At 44.1% G+C, this 23,279-nt stretch overlaps 1 protein-coding gene across 2 annotated transcripts in view; it reads right to left on the bottom strand.

Moving 5' to 3' along the window:
* SLC71A2 (solute carrier family 71 member 2) overlaps positions 1–21,542 on the bottom strand; it is a 49,702-nt gene extending 28,160 nt beyond the window's left edge. For both annotated transcript variants that reach the window (XM_084834075.1, XM_084834076.1), the window contains exons 1-3: positions 21,171–21,542; positions 9,826–9,918; positions 7,087–7,149 (exon numbers count right to left, since the gene is read on the bottom strand). In XM_084834075.1, coding sequence (XP_084690201.1) covers positions 7,087–7,149; positions 9,826–9,918; positions 21,171–21,368 — 354 coding nt within the window. In that variant the 5' untranslated portion in view covers positions 21,369–21,542. The remainder of the gene's footprint in view (positions 1–7,086; positions 7,150–9,825; positions 9,919–21,170) is intronic.
* Between the last annotated feature and the right edge of the window lie 1,737 nt (positions 21,543–23,279).

The raw sequence follows: 23,279 nt of genomic DNA, 5'->3' as shown, positions 1-23,279 counted from the left end.
AAAAAAAAAACGCCCCCGTGATAGGCTACGTGACGATTAACGTAGCCTATCATGGCTAGATCTGCAAAGTGAGCCGTGATAGGCTACGTTAATCGTCACGTAGCCTATCACGGATGACTTTGAAAAAAAAAAAGCGCGTACGCAAATGGCGGCCCCCATAGGGAGCCACCATTCGCGTTCCTTATTTGGTCGCTGTAGTCTATGTAAAGATTTACGTAGACTATGGCGAAAATAAGGGCAATGCAAATAGCGTTACATAGACGCTATTTACTATGTTACATAGACACGCTGTAGTCTATGTAAAGATTTACGTAGACTACGGAGAAAATAAGGGCAACGCAAATAGCGTTGCCCTTATTTTCGCCGTAGTCTATGTAAATCTTTACGTAGACTACATGACCAAATAAGGAACGTGAATGGCGGCTCCCTATGGGGGCCGCCATTAGCCGTATGCGCTTTATTTTTTTTTTTTAAAGTCACCCGTGATAGGCTATGTGACGATTTACGTAGCCTATCACGGCCGACTTTGCAAATCTAGCTGTGAAAGGCTACGTTAATCATCACGTAGCCTATCACGGGGGCGTTGTTGTTTTTTTACTTTTATTGGAATGGCGGCGGCGGCAGCCGGTCTTTTGACCGGCTGCCGCCTCTGCCCCTGTCGAAGACCTGCCGAACCACCGCCGGGAGGGACATTCGGGAAAGGTAAGTCCCATCCCGGGGGGGGCGGAGAATTTCTCCCCGAAACTACTTCGGGGGGCCGAACACGTTGGCACTCGGCCCCCCGAAGTTTCGGGGAGAAATTCTCCCCCATCCCAAATATAGGACCTGTCTGAGCCAGTGAGTCCTGACAGCACCCAATTTACAAACGAACAGAATTCCCATTGAAATGAAATTTCATACACAAGTTCAGGAAACTATTTTAAATTTCAAGATTAAATACCAGCTTGACCCCCACATCTGTTTTCTAACAGGAGAAGGAAAATAAAACACAATGCAGTACCATGAAAAAGCAGTAATGAGGCTGTAACTAAAAATCAATAGGACAATCGTTAATCCAAACCAGAGAAAGGGAGTCGGAGTTATCCTAAAAATTATCATATGCTATTAAAAGCCAGGATAGAATAGGATAGGCAAATGTACCTCAGGAGGGACTTCCATGATTGAGGAACCATCATAGAAGAGGCCCTCTCTCCAGCAGACAGCCACTGCTGTTTAACCTCTGAAGGTGGAGGCACCTCGAGTAGGGTATCCAAACGGTAATTTAATTACTGGGTCAGTTCATGTGGGAAGAGACAATCCTACCTTAAGTGTAGAAGTAGATCAGTAAGAGCTGTCACATCTGTTCTCAAACCTGCAAATTCAGTAACAGCACCAAAGAAAAAGAGCAGCATGCCCACTGTTTTAATGTCAGCAGTTTCTTATGTGCACTTTTCTGGAACTGAATTTGTAAACTAGCTGTGAGTCTAGGGATGGTGGAGAATTTCTGAGAATTTCTCCACGAATCTCGGTGAGGCCGAATGCAAACGCATTCGGCCCCCCGAAATTGGCGGTGAAATTCTCCGCCACCCCCCCCCCCGGGATGGGACTTACCTCCTGCGAATGTCCCTCTAGGCGGCGGGTCCTGGCGGCGGTTCGGAGGTGTTTCGGTGGGGGCGGGGGCAGCGGCCAGTCTTCCGACCGGCCGCCGCCACCATTACAAAATAAAGTAAAAAAAAAACATGATAGGCTACGTAACGATTAACGTAGCCTATCACGGCTAGATTTCCAAAGTCAGCCGTGATAGGCTACCTTAATCGTCACGTAGCCTATCACGGGTGACTTTGGGGGGGGGGAAAAAAATAGCGTGTACGCAAATGGCGGCGGTCCATGGGCGCCGCCATTTGCGTTCCTTATTTTGGCACGTCTAGTCTACGTAAAGATTTGCGTTGCGTTGCCCTTATTTTCGCCATAGTCTATGTAAATCTTTACGTAGACTAGACGTGCCAAAATAAGGAACGCAAATGGCCGCGGCCATGGGCCGCCGCCATTTGCGTACACGCTTTTTTTTTTTCCAAAGTCACCCGTGATAGGCTACGTGACGATTAACATAGCCTATCACGGCTGACTTTGGAAATCTAGCCATGATAGGCTACGTTAATCGTTACGTAGCCTATCACGGGGTTTGGGGGTTTTTTTTTCCACTTTTTGTTTCGCGGCCGGGGAGACGGGGCGCTTCTCCCCGGCTTGAATTTCGGCCGGGCGAGGCGTGACGCCTCCCCCCCTCGCCTGACCTTCGGGGGGAGAAGTGAAGCGCCTCCCCCCCACCACGAAGCCAAGCTGTGAAAAGGTAAGTGACTTTCGTACATCCCTAGCTGTGACACTCCAGCTCATGATGCTTTGCTAGAATACTCTGCACAAACCAATCTACAAACTGATTTGAGAAAAGCAATAAATTTCAAGACCAAATTTAGAAGTAAAATATCTTGCTGGATAAAGGCAAACCCCAGAAAACCTTTTTTGACTGGGGCCTATGTGCTTCCTAAAGCTTGATGTTTAAGAATATTTAGATATATTGGTATAAAGTGTTCAAAATCATGGCCAGGACCCAAAGAACTGGGAAACTAGTTCCATCAGCTCAAGGGAGCTTCAGAATTGTTCTTCTCAAACAGCAGCTCTGGTGCTACACGGTAAATGGCTTTTGAAACGAAGGGAAGTTTAAAAAGCAGTTTGATGTGGCACAACCAATCAGGCAATTAATGCCAAACGTCTGCTGAGTGGCTCGTGCCCCCCACCCCCCACCCCAAACAGCTCTTTAGAACCCAGACTAAGTTAAAAATTAAAGCAAAGAAACAACATATTAAGTTGTTGGGTGGCACGCTATAAACAGATGTGATCAACCGAATAATTTTTTTTAAAAAGCAGAATCCTGGACTTTATACAAGCCTAGTTTATTTGCATAAAGAACTCTTTTTTAAAAAAAGTTAATCTTAAAAAAGTTAATTTTAAAAGTTAATTTTAAAAAAGTTAATCGATTTAAATTCTAACACTTTGCAGCCCTAAAGAAATATTTTTATCTCAGATTTTCCTTTAAATATGCCATTCCACTATATTAGGGCACTTCAATTTCCACTATTAATAGGTAACCCCCAGATCTAATTTTATTGCTTAATGTTTTCCAAATTTCCTCTCAACTCCTCATCTCAGACAAATACAGCTATAGTTGTACTATATTTTCTCTTTTAAGATGGAGAATGAACAATTTCCCTTCAGAGCAAAACCGGTGAATGTCAACATGAAAAATACATTCAGCACAGAACAACAACTTAAATTCCCCCTGGAGACAAAGCAGCCATTTATTTGCTTACATTTCGGAGCACAAAGAGCATGAAAAACATTGTCAGACATCTAAAGAATAAAGTCTGCCAAATCTGTTCCTGGTTGCTGCAATACCGGATTATTGTAATTGTCTGGCAGGAAACCCATGCAACTCTTAGTTAAGTAGCATAATGCCAGTCTCAAGGTTCCTCTAAATGCTAGTACAGTAATGATTTTGAACAGGGTCAAATTAAATTATCTATTTAGCATAACAGGCCAGCAAATACAGCTGAAAAGTTCAATGCCACACTCTTGACATGCTGGTATTTAAGAATCATTAAGTGTTATACACACCAATGTGTGCCAGTGGATAGTTCTTTACCAGTTCTTTACATTTATTCAGATAAGATCAACAGTATCGGGCCCTCCAACAGCTCTAATTCCTGGGCACATACTTCTAGCAACAGTCCAATCCCAAAGGCTCTTACTCTCAAACAAATACATGATATTCATGAGACTACTCGAAAACACAGTATACCCAGATTTCAAAGACCAGTCCCAGTTTGGTGTATGTCTGCACAGATTTGTTTGCAGTCTACTGGTCTGAACAGGCAGAAATCCCACCCTAAAGGAAAAAAAGAAATGCTGCAAAGTGTATAATCTCAAAGGAAGCTGCCTTATATTTTGGATCCAAACTTCTGTGAATCAAGGGCTAGAAATCCAGCAGAGGCTCCTGGTACAAAAAGGGAAGGGAGGCATTTTCAGGGAGGCAGGACTAATTAGCAAAAACACATCTCCTGCTTCCCCCAGTCAGAGTGTCCCATGACAAGAACTCTGCTCATGTGAAATCTGGATCCAACCCATTGGCCTTGTTCTTGATTTATTCACTTTCCTTACGTTCCAACAGCCAGAACTTTTGCCAAAGTATTCCACCACAACTGAGCATTCAAACTTTGGTCATTTTTACACTGTTTATTCTGAACAGCAGAATTTGGATTTTCTCCATGCAGAATAGCTATACACTTTATACAGGCAGATAATATGGTACTGGATAATTACAATACACACACACACTTACAAACTTCCATTTCATCTAATTCTTCCAGTAGGAAGATGTTGTCCACATTGAAAAATTTGCATCATCATCTTTCTTTAACCAGCATAGGGAAGCAACCATTTGGTGTAATAGCTGCCTAAAATGTCATGAGTTGTAAAGAAAAGACAAATATGCCCTCTCCAGTCACAGAATATTTTCACTTACCAATCCTTTTGATATTTCTAGAAGTATTTTTGAAAAGCACGTGAAAGTCTTTCAACTTAATATGCTCAATGCTCCCCTTTCATCTTACTCAAAGCAAAACCTTCCTTTTAGACAGTTTCTGAAGGCTACAACTCTTTTTTCTTAAAGCAGCCTTCCCCAACACAGTGCCCTGAAGTTGTGTTGGATTACAACTCCCATCAACTCCAGACACCACGGCCAATACATTTGGAGCGCAACACGTTGGAGAAGGCTGCCTTATAGGATGGGTTTGCAAGACACATGCAGAAATCTGCATTTGAAAAAACAAGGGGAGAAATCAGACCTCCTGGCTCCGGATTTAGGTGAGCCCTCAGCAAGCCCCAGCAAGCTCCTGGCTCCGGATTTAGGTGAGCCCCAGGAACTAGACTCTTGCCACTTATTAGTTAACAGGGGTGGGGTGGCAGCACTGAGTGGAGCTCTGAAACTACTTGGCATGCTTGTACAGGGCAGCACCAACCATTAGATGTGCACCTTGGGGATCCAGAGCTCTGCTCGGTGCAGATGCCATCTAGTTGAGTTGTATCCACCTTCTGGCAGCATTACACCTTTAGCAGTGCCTAGCACCAGACCTGGAGGAAATCATTTTTAAATGGACTACTCCTAAGAAATCAGCTGAACACTAGACTAGAATAAGATTGTGAAAGTAAAGCCTAATGGAAATATGAAACTATGCCTAGCAGCTATTGGCCAGACTAAAGCAGAGACTTATGATAGCTTCACATCTCTGTGTATTAGGTATCTCAGCTACAGAGAATGTGACTAGTACATGAGACCCTACTTTCTTTATTTCACTTGCTCTTTGGGAGACACAACTTCTCTATAGAATTTGGGCCGGGGTTACTAAACACAACTCCTAGATATTACCAACATCTGAACTCGTGGGCTGTAAAGCCTTTTGTACAATCACTAAAGTTACTATCAGTACCAGTAACATGAAAGATAACATTTGCACATACAATTGTACTGATTGCTGGAAAGCCACACTATCAAAGTGAAACAATCTTTTCCCTGAGCTGACAAATCTCAGTAGACAGGAGATGAACAACAAAAGAAGCCTTTAAACATGATCTCATACATGGAGCGAAGGGGAATTCAACTGGCATGAAAGAAACAATACCCACAATTGTACCTTTCCCCAGAAATCTTGACACTTATTACCGCACAAAAGTTTATTTCCTTGGAAACATGTCAAGTACACTCCCAAAAGTTAAACTGCTATCGTCTGAAAGTTTTCTATGTATTTCCCCATCAGATAAATCTGCAATTTCAAAGCTCAACATACCTTCCACTTTACACCTCACACGCATACTGGCTTGGATCCAGACTAGCCCTTCCACAAATGGAAGGCTCTTTTCCATTCAGAGAAGTGACTGTGATCCAGCAGAAGGAGCAGCAGAGATTTTTGCCAATCCCCCCTTTCCCTGCAGCCTCCAGCATCACCTCTTGAAGATCCTCCAAAACTCTGGAGCAGATTTTTAGGGGTCACAGGGGGAAGAGGGAAATCACCCTTCCCCTCTACCTACAGGGTCTCTGGATCCAAACATTATTTGCAACCTATCATCAAAATTAAATTATCATATGAATCCTAGTCTCCAGCTTTCACATTTTTATTCACATCCTTCCACAAAGTATGAAATGTTATTTTATGAAATAATACAGCAATTCTATTTCTTGTTATTTTTTTAAAATTGCAAATATTTATAAGGCCATACAGATTCTTAAGTACAGAGTGGGACAGAGGAGCAAAACAAAGGAGCAAAACAACACACAGCATCTTGAATCAAATGAGGAGGGGTAGACTGCAGAATCTCTTTAAAGCCATCATTAACAGCCCCACAAAAAATCATTAACAGCCCCACAGAATATCATCTCATAAGCTCAGATGGAGCAGTAATACATCCTGTCACCATAAACTAGATTACAACAAGCATTAACGCTTCTTTGCCTCTACTCTATCCCTTTTGTTTAATATCAATTATTCCATCTCACAATGTGCTCATAAGCGATATCAAAGTAATGTAGTTCTCCCCAATTAATCTATTTTATCCTTCAATAGTGATTTTTGGTCCCTGCTTCATAATCCAGTTAATTACCAGTTCAAACCGAACTGGTTCCAACATACTGTTGACATTAGCAGTTTGTCTAGGCCTAGCTGTTTACTGCACTATTTCCTGCACTGTTTCCCACAAGTATTTATTAGTACAATCTTATGCAAGTCTGCTCAGAGGTAAACCCCACCTAGTCCAATTGGACTTACTCACAGGTAAATATATAAAGGACTGCAGCTTTCCTAATGTAAAACATCTGTGTGTGTGTTTTTAAATTCATAAACTGAATTCTTCATGACATACCTACTTTGGTGTTGTTCCTGTCATGAAAATGTTAAGTCAAGCAACGCTGTCTGTTCAGAATGTGCTACTCTGCCCATTAGGATCCCGCAGGATTAATATGTAAGAGAGGTGACATTTATCAGACCTTTAAAACATTCTTACCTTAACTCCTTGAATGAGGCCATTCATTAGAAATGTATGTTGAGGAAATGTTTCACGTAAGACCTAAAAAGACACATTTATTATTCAAACTAATTTTCAATTAAAGTAAGTATTTATTTAACAACAGCAAAAACTAAATACAGAGGGTTGGATCCAGGGCTCCTTCCATTTGCAGAAGGAACCAGGATCCAGCACAGGCTTCCCACTGGAGGAAGGGGTGGGGCAGCAATTTTCTGATTCCTTGTTCCCCCTGTAGCCCCCAGCGCCACCCCCAGGCTGATCCAGAGGTTCCCCCAAATCTCCAGAACTGCATGGGAGGTGGAACTAGAGGCTGAAGAAAGAATCAGATAAAACTGCCACCCTGCTTCCTTCCTCCAATGACAGCAGAACTCCACTGAACACAAGTCTAGATCCTACCCACTGTGATGACTGAGCCATCCAGGAAGCCATCACTTGTTACAGAAGTCACCATGGCTCCGTGTGTGTGTGTGTGTGTGTGTGTGCACGCGCGCACACGCGCACGCACATCTATACTCACACAGAGACAGAGAGATCAGCCAACCTTCATCTTAACTGACTATTTAAGGCCAAACAGCAGCATATAGTTTCAATATTTCCCCAAACTGGCTTTGATGATTTTAACAGCTCTGTAATTTCCACATAAAGGCTATTTCTCTACTCAATAAGGACACAAAGCGGCTGTTTACTTAAATATATTCTTCCCACGTTTCTAAAGATGTGACAGTAATGATCTGATGAATAGTAAGTAACAGGTAGCTGGTTCTCAGGAAAAAAAAAAAGAACAAGGTTGAGTTTATTAATATAACCTTGCAACAGGGTTATGCGTTTTTCAGTAGCAACTTAAAGACCCGCCTGCATGTTCAAGCCCAGAAACATCACCGCATCTATCCTTCAACAATTTAATGCTATTTACAATAGATGTCGTGACAGCAGGGGGGATGGGGGGGAAACTTGCAGAAATTTGTATTACGTCAGTGTATTTAACTAATGGGAGCACTACCTCTAAGCACCACAGGACAGGAACTAGAACATCACAGGGGAACTTGAATGTGCACAGCACGCTCCCATTCTGAGAATAGCTCTGTATGCTGTCTGACAAGCCATTCCCAAAACTCAGGTGACCTTTAAGAGAATCAGTGAGAGGAACAGATATCCAAACAGGACATTGGAGAACTCTTGATGCGTGCAGAGTTCTTTGCGCCTCCCTCAGTCTTAACTGCTCATACATCACTCCTGCCTGTCAAATGCTATAATTTACCAGAAAACAAGAGCCCAAGTAAAAGTGATCAGAAAGCGAAACATTAAGAAATCTTTCTTAAGCTTGAGGTTGCAAGTCCATATTTTAGCGAAAGCAGAATAGACATAACCCTGCACCACACATCTGGAGGATGGCATAGGAGCCCTCCAGCACTTTTGAGTATAACAAGATGACCACTGATAAACATAGCAAAAATTTATATTGGGCTCTACTTCAAAGCCAACACTTTCTTGGTTTTTATTTTGGAAGATTAACTTAATCCTATAAAAAGGGCTGGTTCAAACACCGTACTGAGTTGCATTGTCCAAAACATGTATATTCTAGGTCCAAAGCACTTTTGCAAATCAGTGCAGACTAGTTCCAAGCTCTTTCATGAGTTTAACTGTGTTAAGTGGAGATGCAACCAATTTGCTTTTGCATAGTTTGTCATCATCATGTTTCCTACACTCTTAACTACTGTGTCATATATTAATATGATACATTTCTGCTAGTGCACTCAAGGGGGTTTACGGTTTAAAATAATGGCTTGCAATCTAATTAACACAATGCAAAAAGGAGTGAAGGAAAATCAGGTAGCAATGCTTACATAATGTCTATAGCAAGGGTGCTGAATCTCAGACCTGTGGGCCCTCCTGTGTTGCTCAGATGGCCATGCCCCCTTCTCCTAGCCCCACCCCCTTTCCCCAAACCACTTGGTGGTATCCCAGCTTTTGCAGCTTCTTCCCATTCTAAAGGGCTGAAATGTCTCCCCTAAGGCTTAGTTATGGACAGTAAAACCTTTAAGCTAAAATATGCTGGTATTGTTGGCCCTGTCTCTTTTGCCTTTGGCCCTGCCCACTACTAGACCGTGGCCCCCCAGAGCTTCTTCAAAATTGAATTTGGCCCTTGGGCTGAAAGAGCTTCAAAACTTGTGGTTCACTTAGTGAGTATGTGGAATAGCAGATGGAGATAATTCTGGAGAGGGAAGGAACCAAATGGCAGTGGGTCTTAGCCAAGCTGATGGAGAGGGCCTCACTGATTCACTTCTCCCTGAACAGCCAGGTGTAGTGGCTGCTGAAGGAGGCAGATGTGGGAAGGGATAAGCCAAATGACAGTTGGATTCAGCTACGCCCATAGAGAGGACCCTGCTGTTTTACTTCTCCCTCCAACGTACTACTGTTTGTTCTAGACTGCAAGTCAGGTAAAACTATTTACATAGTATTTTGAATATGACATTTCACTGTATAGATATTGTCTTCTACCATGTAGCAATGTGCACTATAAAGACTGGTTCTGTTAATTCAGGCCTGAGGTCTTTTTAGCTTAATGCCTGTAGTTAAGAGATTCTCACTGATAGGTATGTATCAGATTTCCAACGCACTATTGCAGGTCAGTGCAAACAAACTAAAGAAAGCATATGACATTCTGAAAGTAGTTATATTATCAGCACTGTGTGAAAATCTCCAGGTCAGCAAACTTACTGTGAGCATGGGTGTTGTGAGCAGCCCCCAAGCAAAGAATTCAAGGAAGATGACAATAACCGCATGGTACACGCTTGGTCGACCAATACCTTGCTGTTAAGAAAAGGAACAATATTAATACAGCACAATTCTTAGAAACTTGCTTCTGTAAACAATGTTTTAAATGGTAGAAGGCAGCACTCCATTTACATTGAAACACACAGCCAGTGGGGCTTTTGTCAAATCAATCAAGAGTTATGCACTCACATTAAGCTAGAATACTGCTGTACAGTACGTGCCAATTAGTGCAGCAATAGCACATCAATTCTCACTATATTTCTCTCTCAACATTATTTATAATGAAGCCTCTCCTATAAGAAGTGATGTGGGACACTAAATTTTCAAGGACTTTATTTTTCCACTTTATATGTCCATTAATAAAATCAATATGTGTGTGTGTGTCTCAGAGTGAAACGGAACTAACGACCTTGGTGCAAGAGAGTTGAACTCTGCTGAAATACATGAATGGTTGTCAGCATATCATGCACATTTCTTTGGGTTACTAAAATTAATTAGGATGCAATCCTATGCAGGTTTAGACAGAAAAAAGTCCTACACTTCTCGGCATTCTCCAGCAGCATGTCTGGCTGAGCATTGTTGGAAGTTGCAGGGGGGGTTTTCCCCTATCTAAACACACGTAGGGGTTTTTCCCCTATCTAAACACGCTTAGTTTTCTGTACCTCTGGGTTTTTTCTTAAATTTAAATAATGTAAGGGAAGTACATGCTACTATCTTTACATTTTTAGAAGTATTCCAATAAAAAAATTCTACATTATAACATTTAAATCACATTGTGCTTTAATTTTTCCCCTCAAATATTTCAGGTCAAATACCTCTGGTGTATTGGGACAAAAAAATAACATGGAGGTACTTTTTTAGCTTTGTTTTACTAAGTAAAATAAACATGTTAAATTGGGTCTGTCTAGGGCAAGGGTTGTTAACTTGTAGGCCAAAACATCTGGAGGAGCACAACTCCCATCAGCTCTAGCCAGAATAGCCAATGATGAGGAATGATAGAAGTCGTAGCCCAAAATTTTTGGAGGGCCACAAGTCACGCACCCTGCTCTAGGGCATCAGAACATTCTCTGATTCGAAATTTTCTGGGAAAATCACATCACTGCCTGCAAACATAGGGCAGGTATCTATTTTTGAAATTACTTACATAAATCCTTACAGGTATTAAACTGCAGCATACTGCCGAAACCAGATTAGTAAAATTGAACCAAAATAAAAGTTAAACAGTTTAACATAAACTGTTTCCTAAAGTTAGTTGGATTTTAGCAAATCCCCAGTGAAAGATCTTTGGGAGGAAAGAGGGAAAAGTGTATATCAACATAAAGGGTTTAATTTCTTCAGAGACCATGCTCACACATGCAATGATGCCCTGCATGTGAATATCTTATCAACTGAAACATTGACAATAATCAGACTGCAATATTAAAAACACTTAGGGAGCAATCCTATCGCAGCTAGACAGCCATAGGATATACTGTTTTCCGGGAACCGACCTCGGAGCCTGCACTCTGAGGTTGGTTCCCAGAAAACTGACCTCCCATCCACATCTGTGCTGCCTCCGAGGCAGTGTGAAGAAGCCCTGTCCTCTACGCTTGGAAAAACAGTGCGGAGTGGCTGAAAAGGGGCGGGGCTGGGGGCGTTCTCGGGTGGGGAGAGCAGCTCTGCCTGTATGACACATCCTATGTGTCGTACAGCAGCCTCCTCTCCCGCTCAGCCCCCACCAGCTAGACAGTCGAAAATGGCTATCTAGTAAAAAAAAAAGCAGGGCAGGAGAGGCGCGGAGGGAACAATCCCCCCATGCTTCTCCTGCCTTGCTTTGGGGAGGTGGCTGCCTCCAAGTTCGGAGGTGGCTGCCTATCTAGATAGGATTGCGCCCTTAGTAGAGTGAGTCACATTAAACTCAGTGGGACTTACTTCCAAGAAGACATGTGCCTAAGACAACGCTGTGAAGTAGCTGTTTGAAGCACCTGCTCGGTTACTGTAATAAACACACTGTTCAGCCTTCTGAGCAAGTTTCCTTCCACCCAAAGGCTGGTATCCAACAAGGGACTCCTGCCACGATGCCAATAGTGTTAGCTGGTGTGACAGGATTCCCCAGAAAACCCATCAAGCCAACTACCACTACTGGCATTGCGCTAGAGGTCCTTTATGGTAGTGCAATGTAATTTACATCAATGGTCATGTTGCACTGAACACAGCCCAAAGTATAGTTTACTAAGGGCGCAAGCCTATTAAGATAGGCGGCCGCCTCCAAACTCAGAGGCAACCGCATATCCGACGCAGGGCAGGAGAAGCACAGAGGGGATCGTCTGATTGCGGCTGTCTAGCCACGGGAGGGCAGAGTGGGGGAGGAGGCTGCTGTACAACACATTGGATGTGCCATACAGGCATTTCCGCCCTCCCCGCCCCGTAACACCCTCAGACATGCCTTTTCATCTGCTCCGTGCTCCTCTTGCAAGGCTGTTCTGCGCTGCCTCAGAGGCAGCACAGAAGTAGGGGAGATCAGTTCCCAGAAAGCCAGATATCCGATGGCCGTCTAGCCTCTAGCGGCCATAGGATAGCTCCCTAAACTAATTAAGTTATTAATTTGAGACCCAGCGTGGTGTCATGGCTATTGTTGGCCTAGGACTGGATGACTGTAGCTTAACCACCGTCTCTTAAGACAAACCTACCTCACAGGGTTGCTGTGAGGATAAGGGGAGGGGAGAGACCTGTGTGTGACACCATGAGGTCCTTGGAGGAAAGGTGAGGTATAAATGTAATAAAATAAGGTAGTTGCAAGTTAACCATACGTTATCATATAATTCTACTATATGGAAGAATACCAAATAACGACAGGAACCAATTCTGTCACAACGCTAATGATGTCATGCTAGCATACACCAACACTAGTGCAACATCATTAGCACTTACAAAAGGAAAATAGCAATTTGCCACCAAATTTCAGCAGCATGGTTTGCAAATCACCACCGTTTCCCTTTGCCTAGCAAGTGCTAATGTCAATACGGTAGCATTGGCTTACACTAGCACTGTGGCAACCTTGGATACTGCCCTAAGGGCTCTTATCATCTACTCTAGCCTTCCCCAACCTGGTGCCCTCTAGATATGTTGGACTGCAACAACTATCATTCCCAGCCAGCATACTTTGCCTCTGAATTCAGTCGTTTTTTTTTTCTTTTTCAAGAATGATAAATTGGTATGTTTTGCCTTTATAGACATAATCATCTCCTGTTGAGCACACAGAATGCTACAATCAGCAAAAGTGACAAAATGCTCTGCGGCGGAGTCACAGACCACCTATATAGTATTGACAATGTTTTTCTTTTAACAAAATGAAATGCTTCAGCATATAAAGCTCATTAAAACTTGTACCAGTAAGAGCTTTTTTGGTATGTGTGCCAGTGGCAGACATTTTTATGTGCAATTATTCAATCCATTCAATTAACTAAGCTTTCAGTTTACCTAAGCTGGTACAGAAGCATCAGAGTGGTGACAGGAAAAGTATTTTTTGCAAATAATAAGTTACTTCAGGGAGCAGGCAATGTGAAATTTAATAATCAATCTCTGTGCAATCTTAAATGTTCAATTTTATTTATACCCCACTCAATCCTGTGGGCTCAGAGCAGCTACAGCAATTTCATCAAAGTCATGTCTATCATAATCCCAAAGGGGCTCAGAATCTAACTAATGGGGATGGACGGCTTGAAGAAATAATGCAGAGCAAAATAGTAAAAGCTAATTCATTTCTATTAACATTTTCTTGTAAGCATTACTCTGCTTCTCCCAAAATAAAGCTCTCAAAATACAGGGTTAAATTCAACATTGTGCTAGCAGAAGTGTGCTTTCTCCCTGTCTCCTCCCCACTGCAACAACCCGGCTGTCAAAATATCTGCTCCAGAAGGTTTCCCATTGCTCCTCAGCATATTTTGAGGATTCATGCAGGGCATAGAGGGAAATCGTAGGGTGGGTAAATAAATGATTTAAAAAAAAAAAACACCTTAAATAAAATACTCAATTTCTATCTCATTTTAAAAAGTAACAGTTACAATAAAATCCCAGCATAAACATATTGAGCCTGCAATCTCATAAAAATGAATTCGGGCACAATCCCATGCATGTTTAGATAGAAAAAGTCCTACAACTTTCAGCATTCACCAGCCATGCTGTCTGGGAAATGCTAGGAGTTGTATGTCTTTTTTATGTCTAAATATGTACCGTTAATGGCTCTGTCACAGTCACACACACTGGGCTTCATTACACGGAGCTTTTAACCTGCGATTCAGATTGCTCCTTCACAGAAGTTTACGGGCTCTTTACATGATGCCGTCTCCTGCACTAAATGCCCTTTCTTCCATTTTTAAATAGATAGCAGATAATGAGCTATCAAATTACCCCACTGCGTTCTGCTTGAGTTTCCTCCGTGAAAAGAGTTAAAGCGGTAAGAAGAGGAGAGAGATCAATGAAAGATCATGGAAGACTCAGATCCGGGGAGAAGGGAGGGGGAGGAAGCGCATGTAAAGGGAGTCAGTGGTGATCCTGCATTTAAAACGGAAGCAGAAAGCCCTGTTTTAAATGCATGATTTTAGGCTGGTGTAGAAATGCCCACTGAATTACCTAACTATCAAACATGGAAATTCATTTCAGTTTTTCATCTCATGAAAATGGCTCTGTCCACCACCTCTTCCTTCTTGAAAGTTCTAGGCTTTCAGTTTCTATTTCTCTGACTAAAGTCATATGTACAAAAACAAAGGCTAGAAAGGACTGCTGTTGTTGTATGCTTATGCAGTGGTGGAGCTGAGCCAAGCAAGACAAAGGAAACAGTTAAAACTAAAATACAATATAGCTAGGTGGATGAAAATCAATGATTTAAAATACATTTATCAAAAAATGGATTTTAAAAATTTAGACTGGATTTTTAAAAAAGAAAATGTAAATTATTCAGCTGCTCTTAAATAACTAAGTTAACATTAAATAACCTGTATATAGGCATGTTAGCTGTACAGTTAGGGAGCAATGTTCCCTAGACAGAGTCTGAGGGACATAGGATTTTTTTGGTTTCCTGGCTCCGTGCTCAAAGACAGGGCTCTGAGCTCAGAGCCAAAGAACCACACTCCCCGCCCCTCTCCCCTCATAGCAAGTATGGAGAGAACCGCACCATCTGCCTCTCCACGCTTAGGAAGCAATCCTATGTTAGACAGAGTCTGGGGGACATAGGATTTTTTGGTTTCCTGGCTCCGTGCTCAAAGACAGGGCTCTGAGCTCAGAGCCAAAGAACCACACTCCCCGCCCCTCTCCCCTCATAGCAAGTATGGAGAGAACCACACCAGCTGCCTCTCCACACTCGCTCCTATAACAGAGTGCAGAAACAGGGGCATTCCCAGGGGAGGGGAGGAGACCAGGGCAGCATTCCTACGATCTTTCCTATGGCCACCCCAACCTCCTTCACTCCCCGAGCCTCTGCTAGTCAGGCAATGTTGGTCATCTAGCTAAAATGCAGCATGGGAGGTGCAAGGTGCGCCCCTCTCTGCATAGGATACTCGTAAGCCTCCGAGTTCGGGGGCTTACGAGTAGCCAGAGCACAACCCATAGGACTGCACCCCAATCTCTAAATTGAATCAATACCTCTATCAAATACATTGAGCTAAAGGAAGCTTTTCTATGGAAATGAAGAACCAATCCAATCATTTTTCAAATATGAATATTTGCACTTTACTTATCAAAACATTTTCACCGGAGAAGAAAAAACCTGTTCTAGACTGCCCAGTAACTATAAAACCTTACTTCAACCTATCAGTCATGGGCATTTGATTTTTGTTTAGTACTTTGTTTTTATGATGGAGATGCTGGGCCAAGTCAGAGTGAGGCAGAAAAGAGCGATGCTGGCATGAAAAAGACAAAATTGTTGAGTGTCAATCTTCTTGTATTCCTATACTTCAGCTACAATCCCATAACCACTTGCCTGGGAGTAAGCCCCACTGAACTCAATGGAACTTATTTCTGAGTAGGATTGCACTGTTATCGTCAAACTGTCATGGATGTTAATAATCAGAAAGACCCTATAGGGAAATATTTTAAAGGCATTCCCTTATAGGTAAAAAGAAAAAAAAGCCTGCAAATTGAGACCGTGAGAGAAAGAGATGCAAATCCTACTTGTAAAAATGCAACAGTGTAAATAATACTCTGGTTGTATATTAACATGGTTTAAGTGGTCCGATTTCCACCAGTATTTTGGAAATATATGAAAATGTTTCAATGGGAAATTTGATTTAAACTGACCTTTTCTCTTGCTGATTTGAATCACTGACGTAAATCTCCTTGATTTAAATCAATCTATCCTGGGGAATCCCCCCCTGCCCCCTCACCCCATTCCACTGATGGATACAACCCATAACACTTTGCTCAAATTCCATTTATTTCCCCCTCTTCCTAATGCCACAAATAAGATTAATGTGAAAGAAAAACACTTGAGCCTGCAACACTCCCCTATTCAAAAAGAACCCACCATATATTGGCCCAGTTTGGACATCACAAGTCAGAATTTTTTTTAAAAAAAACAGGGTTGTTATGAGTGCAGAAGAAGCAGCTTGGTAACTCAGGGACTAAGCCCATCTCTGACTTCCAACTCTTGGCTTGACTCTCCTATAACAAGCCAGAGTTCTTGGCTCGCACATAACACTAAACAACCCAGGGATGGAGTGTGTGCTAGCATACTTGCTCACTCACAACAACCCAGAATTCTTAAAACCCTGGGTTGTTGTAACATCCAACAGGGTCACTATCACTGAATAGTCTTGTGAAAGAGGTTCCCACTCACAGCTGGTGGTGGCAACAGTTAACAACTGGTGGAGATTGTAACAAGAATTTGCCTCGCTCACATCTCTCCATTTAGCCTGCCACACTCCATATCTTATTTAACAAATACTGCAAATAGATACAAGAAATAATAAGTTTGCAGAGTTAAGTTTCACATGGATGTTTAACTTTCATGACGATATTTTCCATTTAGTGCCTCTGAATATTATAAAAATTAACCACTTAATGCAAATTGCAGGTGAACATCCTGGTGTCAGCCATTTTTGACAAGTGGGATCAGCTCACAGTATGATCTACAACAGGGATGGGCAACTCTGGGGGCCAACTGGCCACTACCACCATACCACCAATTTTGCTGTGACTGCAAAAAAGCCATGACTTTGCTTGAAAACAAAGAAGGGTGTACTTGTTTTAAAGCAAAATAGCCCTTTTGCCACCACACTGCCAAATTTAGGCATCGGTGGCACAGTGGGTGCTGTATAAAAAGGCCGAGGGGATGTGCATGCAGCCCACAGGCCATATGTTTCCCACCCCGATCTAGAATAATTTTTTACTACAGCAGCAATAGAGACAACATATTATTTACAAATTTGCCAAATACATGGAGATCCTTTGTATTTTTTAGATGTTCCCTAGATCTTGTTTTACGACAAAGAAATCACTCACTATTTTCTCCTAAGTGTTTCAATTTCAGTTTCTCCACATGTGTTAGGCATAGCAGACTCTTTTTGAATACACTGAAAGCAATATAAAGTGTTGATAATTTAACAATATGACTTGGAACCTTATCCTTCCTGTGACAGCACTTTGGTCAAACTGATGCCCATAGTCATATTTACGATAATAAATATTTCCTCTTCAGAATTTGGTGAATGGTGAGGTAATAACATGTTATCAAAATTATTGATCTACCAATAGTGTCACCACAACAATGTTCCTAATTTGTAAACTAGGGAACCTTATGTGCCTACATTACTCAGCCATTTAGGGCAAGCAACAATTTACAATACATGAGCTAAAGGAAACCTGTGATAACCAAGTGCCAGTGAACTAGGTTACGCTATACTACTTTCAATAAAAACACATCCAGAGTAGTACTATTCTAGTAGAAATATTAAAGCAGCTAGTTGTAGGATCTTGGGTACCAATACAAATATTACTCAAATGCAGAGGCCACTGGAAAATGCTTCTATATGGCAGTACAGCATGCTATATAATATGGGCCTGTCTCAAGCCATAAAGCTATTCTAGATTGGTTACATAACAGGGTTAGCTGCTGTAGCAAGGCAGGCCCCACACCAGCCTTCCCCAACCTGGTGCCGTCCAGATGTTTTCGACTTCAACTCCCAACAGCCCTAGCCAGCATGACCGATGGTCAGGAATGCTGGGAGTTGTAGTCCAAAACATTTGAATTGTGTGGATCACAACAAACTCTGGCAAATTCTTAAAGAGATGGGAGTACCAGACCACCTTATCTGTCTCCTGAGAAACCTGTACGAGGGTCAAGAAGCAACAGTAAGAACCAGACATGGAACAACCGATTGGTTCAAAATTGGGAAAGGAGTAGGACAAGGCTGCATATTGTCGCCCTGCTTATTTAACTTATATGCAGAGTACATCATGAGAAACGCCAGGTTGGATGAATCACAGGTCGGAATTAAGATTGCTGGGAGAATTATCAACAACCTCAGATACGCAGTCGATACCACCCTAATGGCAGAAAGCGAAGAGGATCTAAAGAGCCTCTTGTTGAGGGTGAAAGAGGAGAGTGCAAAAGCTGGTTTGAAACTCAACATTAAAAAAACGAAGATCATGGCATCTGGCCCCATCACTTCCTGGCATATAGAAGGGGAAGAAATGGAAGCAGTGACAGATTTTATTTTCTTGGGCTCCAAGATCACTGCAGACGGTGACTGTAGCCATGAAATTAAAAGACGCTTGCTCCTTGGGAGGAAAGCTATGGCACACCTAGACAGCATAGTAAGAAGCAGAGACATCACCTTGCCGACAAAGGTCCATATAATCAAAGCTATGGTTTTCCCAGTAGTAACGTATGGCTGGGAGAGCTGGACTATATGGAAGGCTGAGTGCCGAAGAATTGATGCTTTCAAACCATGGTGTTGGAGAAGATTCTTAAGAGTCCCCTGGACTGCAAGGAGATCAAATCAGTCAGTCCTAAAGGAAATCAACCCTAAGTGCTCATTGGAAGAACAGATACTGAAGCTGCAGCTCAAATATTTTGGCCACCTAATGCGAAGAGAAAAGTCCCTGGAAAAGACCCTGATGCTGGAAAAGATTGAAGGCAAAAGGAGAAGGGGACAGCAGAGGATGAGATGGCTAGATAGTATCACCGATGCAATAAATATGAACTTGAGCACGCTCCGGGAGAGAGCGGAGGACAGGAAGGCCTGGCGTACTATGGTCCATGGGGTCACGAAGAGTCGGACACAACTTAACGACTGAACAACAATGTTGGGGAAACTACCCTGCACCAAATAGCAGCCAAGACAAGGAGTGCCTTTGGTGCACCATCTCCAACATTTGAATACCTTATTTTTTTTACTGCATTTGGCAGCCCACATCACAACTCCTGATGCAAAATATGCATGCGTGATTTATCTTTGTTGTAAGAGACGATAGATTTGCATGTATGGATCTGATCACAGCCACTCCCATGAACACCACTGGTTGAATTGTGCATTGTTATAAATTTCTCCACAAGTTTAAAAAATGTTAATGCCAGCTTTACAAGTGATGATAAACTGCTTGTCTGAGCAGCTGAGTGGATAATTGAGTGGACAGCCTGCAAGAGGAACTCCTGGCAGTCACCTGGGTTTCCTGTCCCTAAATCTAGCACTGCCACCAGGGTTGCACAGCACTAGCTTGAAGGTGTTCCACATCTTTGGGACAATTCACACAGTATCCAGGGGTGGGCAACTTCTAGCCTTCCAAATGTTTTCGCTTACAACTCCCATCATCCTTCACGAATGGCTATGCAGGCTAGGGCTGGTAGGAGTTGTGGCCCTCCAAATACTTTGGCCTACAAGCTGCCCATCCCTGCAGTATACCAAACACAAACATCATGACTGGCTACCACACGAACTATTTCAGTAGATTCCATGCTGTACAAATGATGTTTGAGTTAGCTCCAAGACACACTTCATTTGAGATTCACAAGCAATGTATATAGCAAGGCAGGAACTCAACTTTTACAGTTCAAGGGAATTCCTGCCACTCCCAAAGGAAGTCAGCCTATACCCCAACTAGGGCTCAAACACTTTAAAAATTAGTAGTACACCACTGGCTGCCAGCTTAAAGTAAGTGAGATACTGAAGCCCTTGTGTATTTTATAAAGTAGAGAGATGGGGGGGGCACTGAAATAAGAAGCATCTCACATGTGACTGGGAACATGAAGTATTCTTAAGACAAGGCACCTCAAAGGAAGCTTAGAAATGCCACAAAGCCTCATGATAAGAAGTGAAGACTGTGAGAACAGTTTGGGAAAGAGGAGCAGGGAACACGACATTGTTTGACTGTAACACAATAAAGCACACAGACAGCAGATAATCTATTTCTAGTCTAACTTTCAAGGCGGACTTCCAGGACATTTGCAGGCTGAGACTTAACAAGAATCATGCAGCATGATCCAATGCATGGTAATTTATAAGCCCCACTAAGTTCCCTGGAATTTGCTCCCTCCTATGTATACACAGGATTGCATCCTTAAAAAAAAAAAAAACCCTGTTAAGTTTAAAGCAGCAAATACAGCCGTGAACCTCTTAAAGGAGATGGAAAGGTTGATAAAAAGGCATCTGTGAACTCTGAAAGACCTTCCTCAGGTATCTTGCCTTATACAGTGAAAATAAACACCAGGGCTCAAGGGTAAGTTCGTTTCCTATGCCAAGGCCAAGCCTTAAAACACTAAGATCATCATGAAGGAGGAAACAGCACTGTTAGCGCGGGGGGGGGGGGGAGACACCACCAAATCTTGTGGCACTTAAGTTTTTGTGGGCTTGAGCCCACTTCCTCATATGCATCCAGCACACGAAACCCGATGCCCCTATAACATCGGGCAGGCTCCAGGGAGCCACAAGGCTCCATGGAGGAGGGCGCGCTCTTCCATCACCACCGAGGCTACACCACCGGCCAGGCCCCACGTATCTGGCCGGGGGCGGGAGGAGGGCGACCAGGCGCCGCCACTTCAAGGCTGCCCGACGGAGTTGCCACGCGCCCCTCTGCGGGGGGTCCGGAGTGGCCGCACGAGCGAGGCGACTCCCGGGGGCGGGCGGCGACGAAGCCGCCCGCGCCGGGCCCCGCGGGGCACCTGGAGGCGGGCACAAGCCGCCCGAACCGCGCCGGCTGCAGACTTTGGAAGCTGCCAGGACGGAAGGACAGGCGGGGAGCCAGGAGAGCGGCCCTCGCCGGGGCGGCCGCCGACTGCCCACCCTGGCGGGCCCGGCCCTTTCCGGGACACTCACCGAGGAGCCTCCGCCCGGCTTGAGCCCGATCCTGCGCACCAGCATGATTCGGCTGCCCCACTTTTTGCCGCCACTCGCCGCCGCCGCCGCTTCGCCGTCCACCACCGCCGCCACCGTCAAGGCCACCACCTCCGCTTCCCGGGCCGGGGCTGGAGGAGCAGGAGGAGGAGGCGGCGGCGGCTCGGGCTCCGGGCTCATTTCGCTCCCATCTTGCCCGAGCGGAGGCGGCGAGGCAGGGGCTCCGGGCGGCCTCCCGCCGGCTCCTTCATCTGCTGCCACCGTCGCGAGGACCAGGCGCCGCGCGCGGGGGCGGGAGAGGCTCTCAGCGCCGCAGCTGCTCCCGGGGGCGGCGCCGCTCCTCCTCGCTCGCCAAAAGCCCTCCCGGCACACGTGACTTCCAGGACAGCCGCCGCTCCCCCGCCGCGGCTGCCCGCCGGAAACCGCGTCACACACGGAGGGGAGGAGCGTTCGCCGGGGGGTGGTGATGGACGCGGAGTGAGAGACGTGGGAGGGGCGTTCAGCGCGGCGGGTGGGCACACGGCTGTGGGGGGGGTCCTCCTTCGTTACCTCTTGGGCGAAACATCCTGGCGGGGCCAGTCTCAGACCGAGATGATTAAACGAAATGAAAATCGCTTTCTTGGCTTTCGTGCATTTGAGGCTATGATCCTGTGCACCCTTACCTGCGAGTAAGTCCCATCGAATTCAATAGGGCTTACTTCTGAGTAGGCATGCATAGGATTGCGCTGTTAAACTTGTTTCCTAACCCACCCCCCGCGAGGAGGGGGAGTACTCTCTGCAGGCCTATTTTGAGTGGTTTCTTATTTTATTTTTTCCTTTATATATGTACCAAGGATGAGTGCAGGAAATAATTTACGAGTTGGGGGGATGTTAATTGTAATTTGTTGTTGTTTATTCGGTCAGTCGCTTCCGACTCTTCGTGACTTCATGGACCAGCCCACGCCAGAGCTTCCTGTCGGCCGTCGCCATCCCCAGCTCCCCCAAGGTCGAGTCCGTCACCTCCAGAATATCATCCATCCACCTTGCCCTTGATCGGCCCCTCTTGCTTTGGCCTTCCACTTTCCCTAGCAGCAGCATCTTCTCCAGGGTATCCTGTCTTCTCATTATGTGGCCAAAGTACTTCAGTTTTGCCTTTAATATCCTTCCCTCAAGTGAGCAGTCTGGCTTTATTTCCTGGAGTATGGACTGGTTTGATCTTCTTGCAGTCCAAGGCACTCTCAGAATTTCCCTCCAGCACCACAGTTCAAAACCATCTATCTTCCTTCGCTCAGCCTTCCTTATAGTCTCGCAGCCATAGGTTACTACGGGGAATACCATTGCTTGAACTATGCAGACCTTTGTTGTCAGTGTGATGTCTCTGCTCTTCACTATTTTATCAAGATTTGTCATTGCTGTCCTCCCAAGAAGTAAACATCTTCTGATTTCCTGGCTGCAGTCAGCGTCTGCAGTAATCTTTGCGCCTAGAAAGACAAAGTCTGTCACTGCCTCCACGTTTTCTCCCTCTATTTGCCAGTTCTCAATCAAGCTGGTTGCCATAATCTTGGTTTTTTGAGGTTTAACTGCAACCCAGCTTGTGCACTTTCTTCTTTCACCTTTGTCATGAGGTTCCTCAGCTCCTCCTCACTTTCAGCCATCAGAGTGGTATCATCTGCATATCTGAGATTGTTAATGTTTCTTCCATCGATTTTAACTCCAGCCTTGGATTCATCAAGCCCAGCACGTCGCATGATGTGTTCTGCGTACAGGTTGAATAGGTAGGGTGAGAGTATACAACCCTGCCGTACTCCTTTCCCAATCTTAAACCAGTCTGTTGTTCTGTGGTCTGTTCTTACCGTTGCTACTTGGTCGTTATACAGATTCCTCAGGAGGCAGACAAGATGACTTGGTATCCCCATACCACCAAGAACTTGCCACAATTTGTGATGATCCACACAGTCAAAGGCTTTAGAATAGTCAATAAAACAGAAATAGATGTTTTTCTGAAACTCCCTGGCTTTCTCCATTATCCAGCGGATATTGGCAATTTGGTCTCTAGTTCCTCTGCCTTTTCGAAACCCAGCTTGTACATCTGGCAATTCTCGTTCCATGAAT

This window comes from Heloderma suspectum, chromosome 2 (genome assembly GCF_057233095.1).
Source record: "Heloderma suspectum isolate Gila_16-S chromosome 2, 16-S_ref, whole genome shotgun sequence".
NCBI lineage: Eukaryota > Metazoa > Chordata > Lepidosauria > Squamata > Helodermatidae > Heloderma > Heloderma suspectum.
The sequence above is the reverse complement of the archived record's forward strand: the minus strand, read 5'-3'. Positions and strand labels throughout refer to the sequence as shown.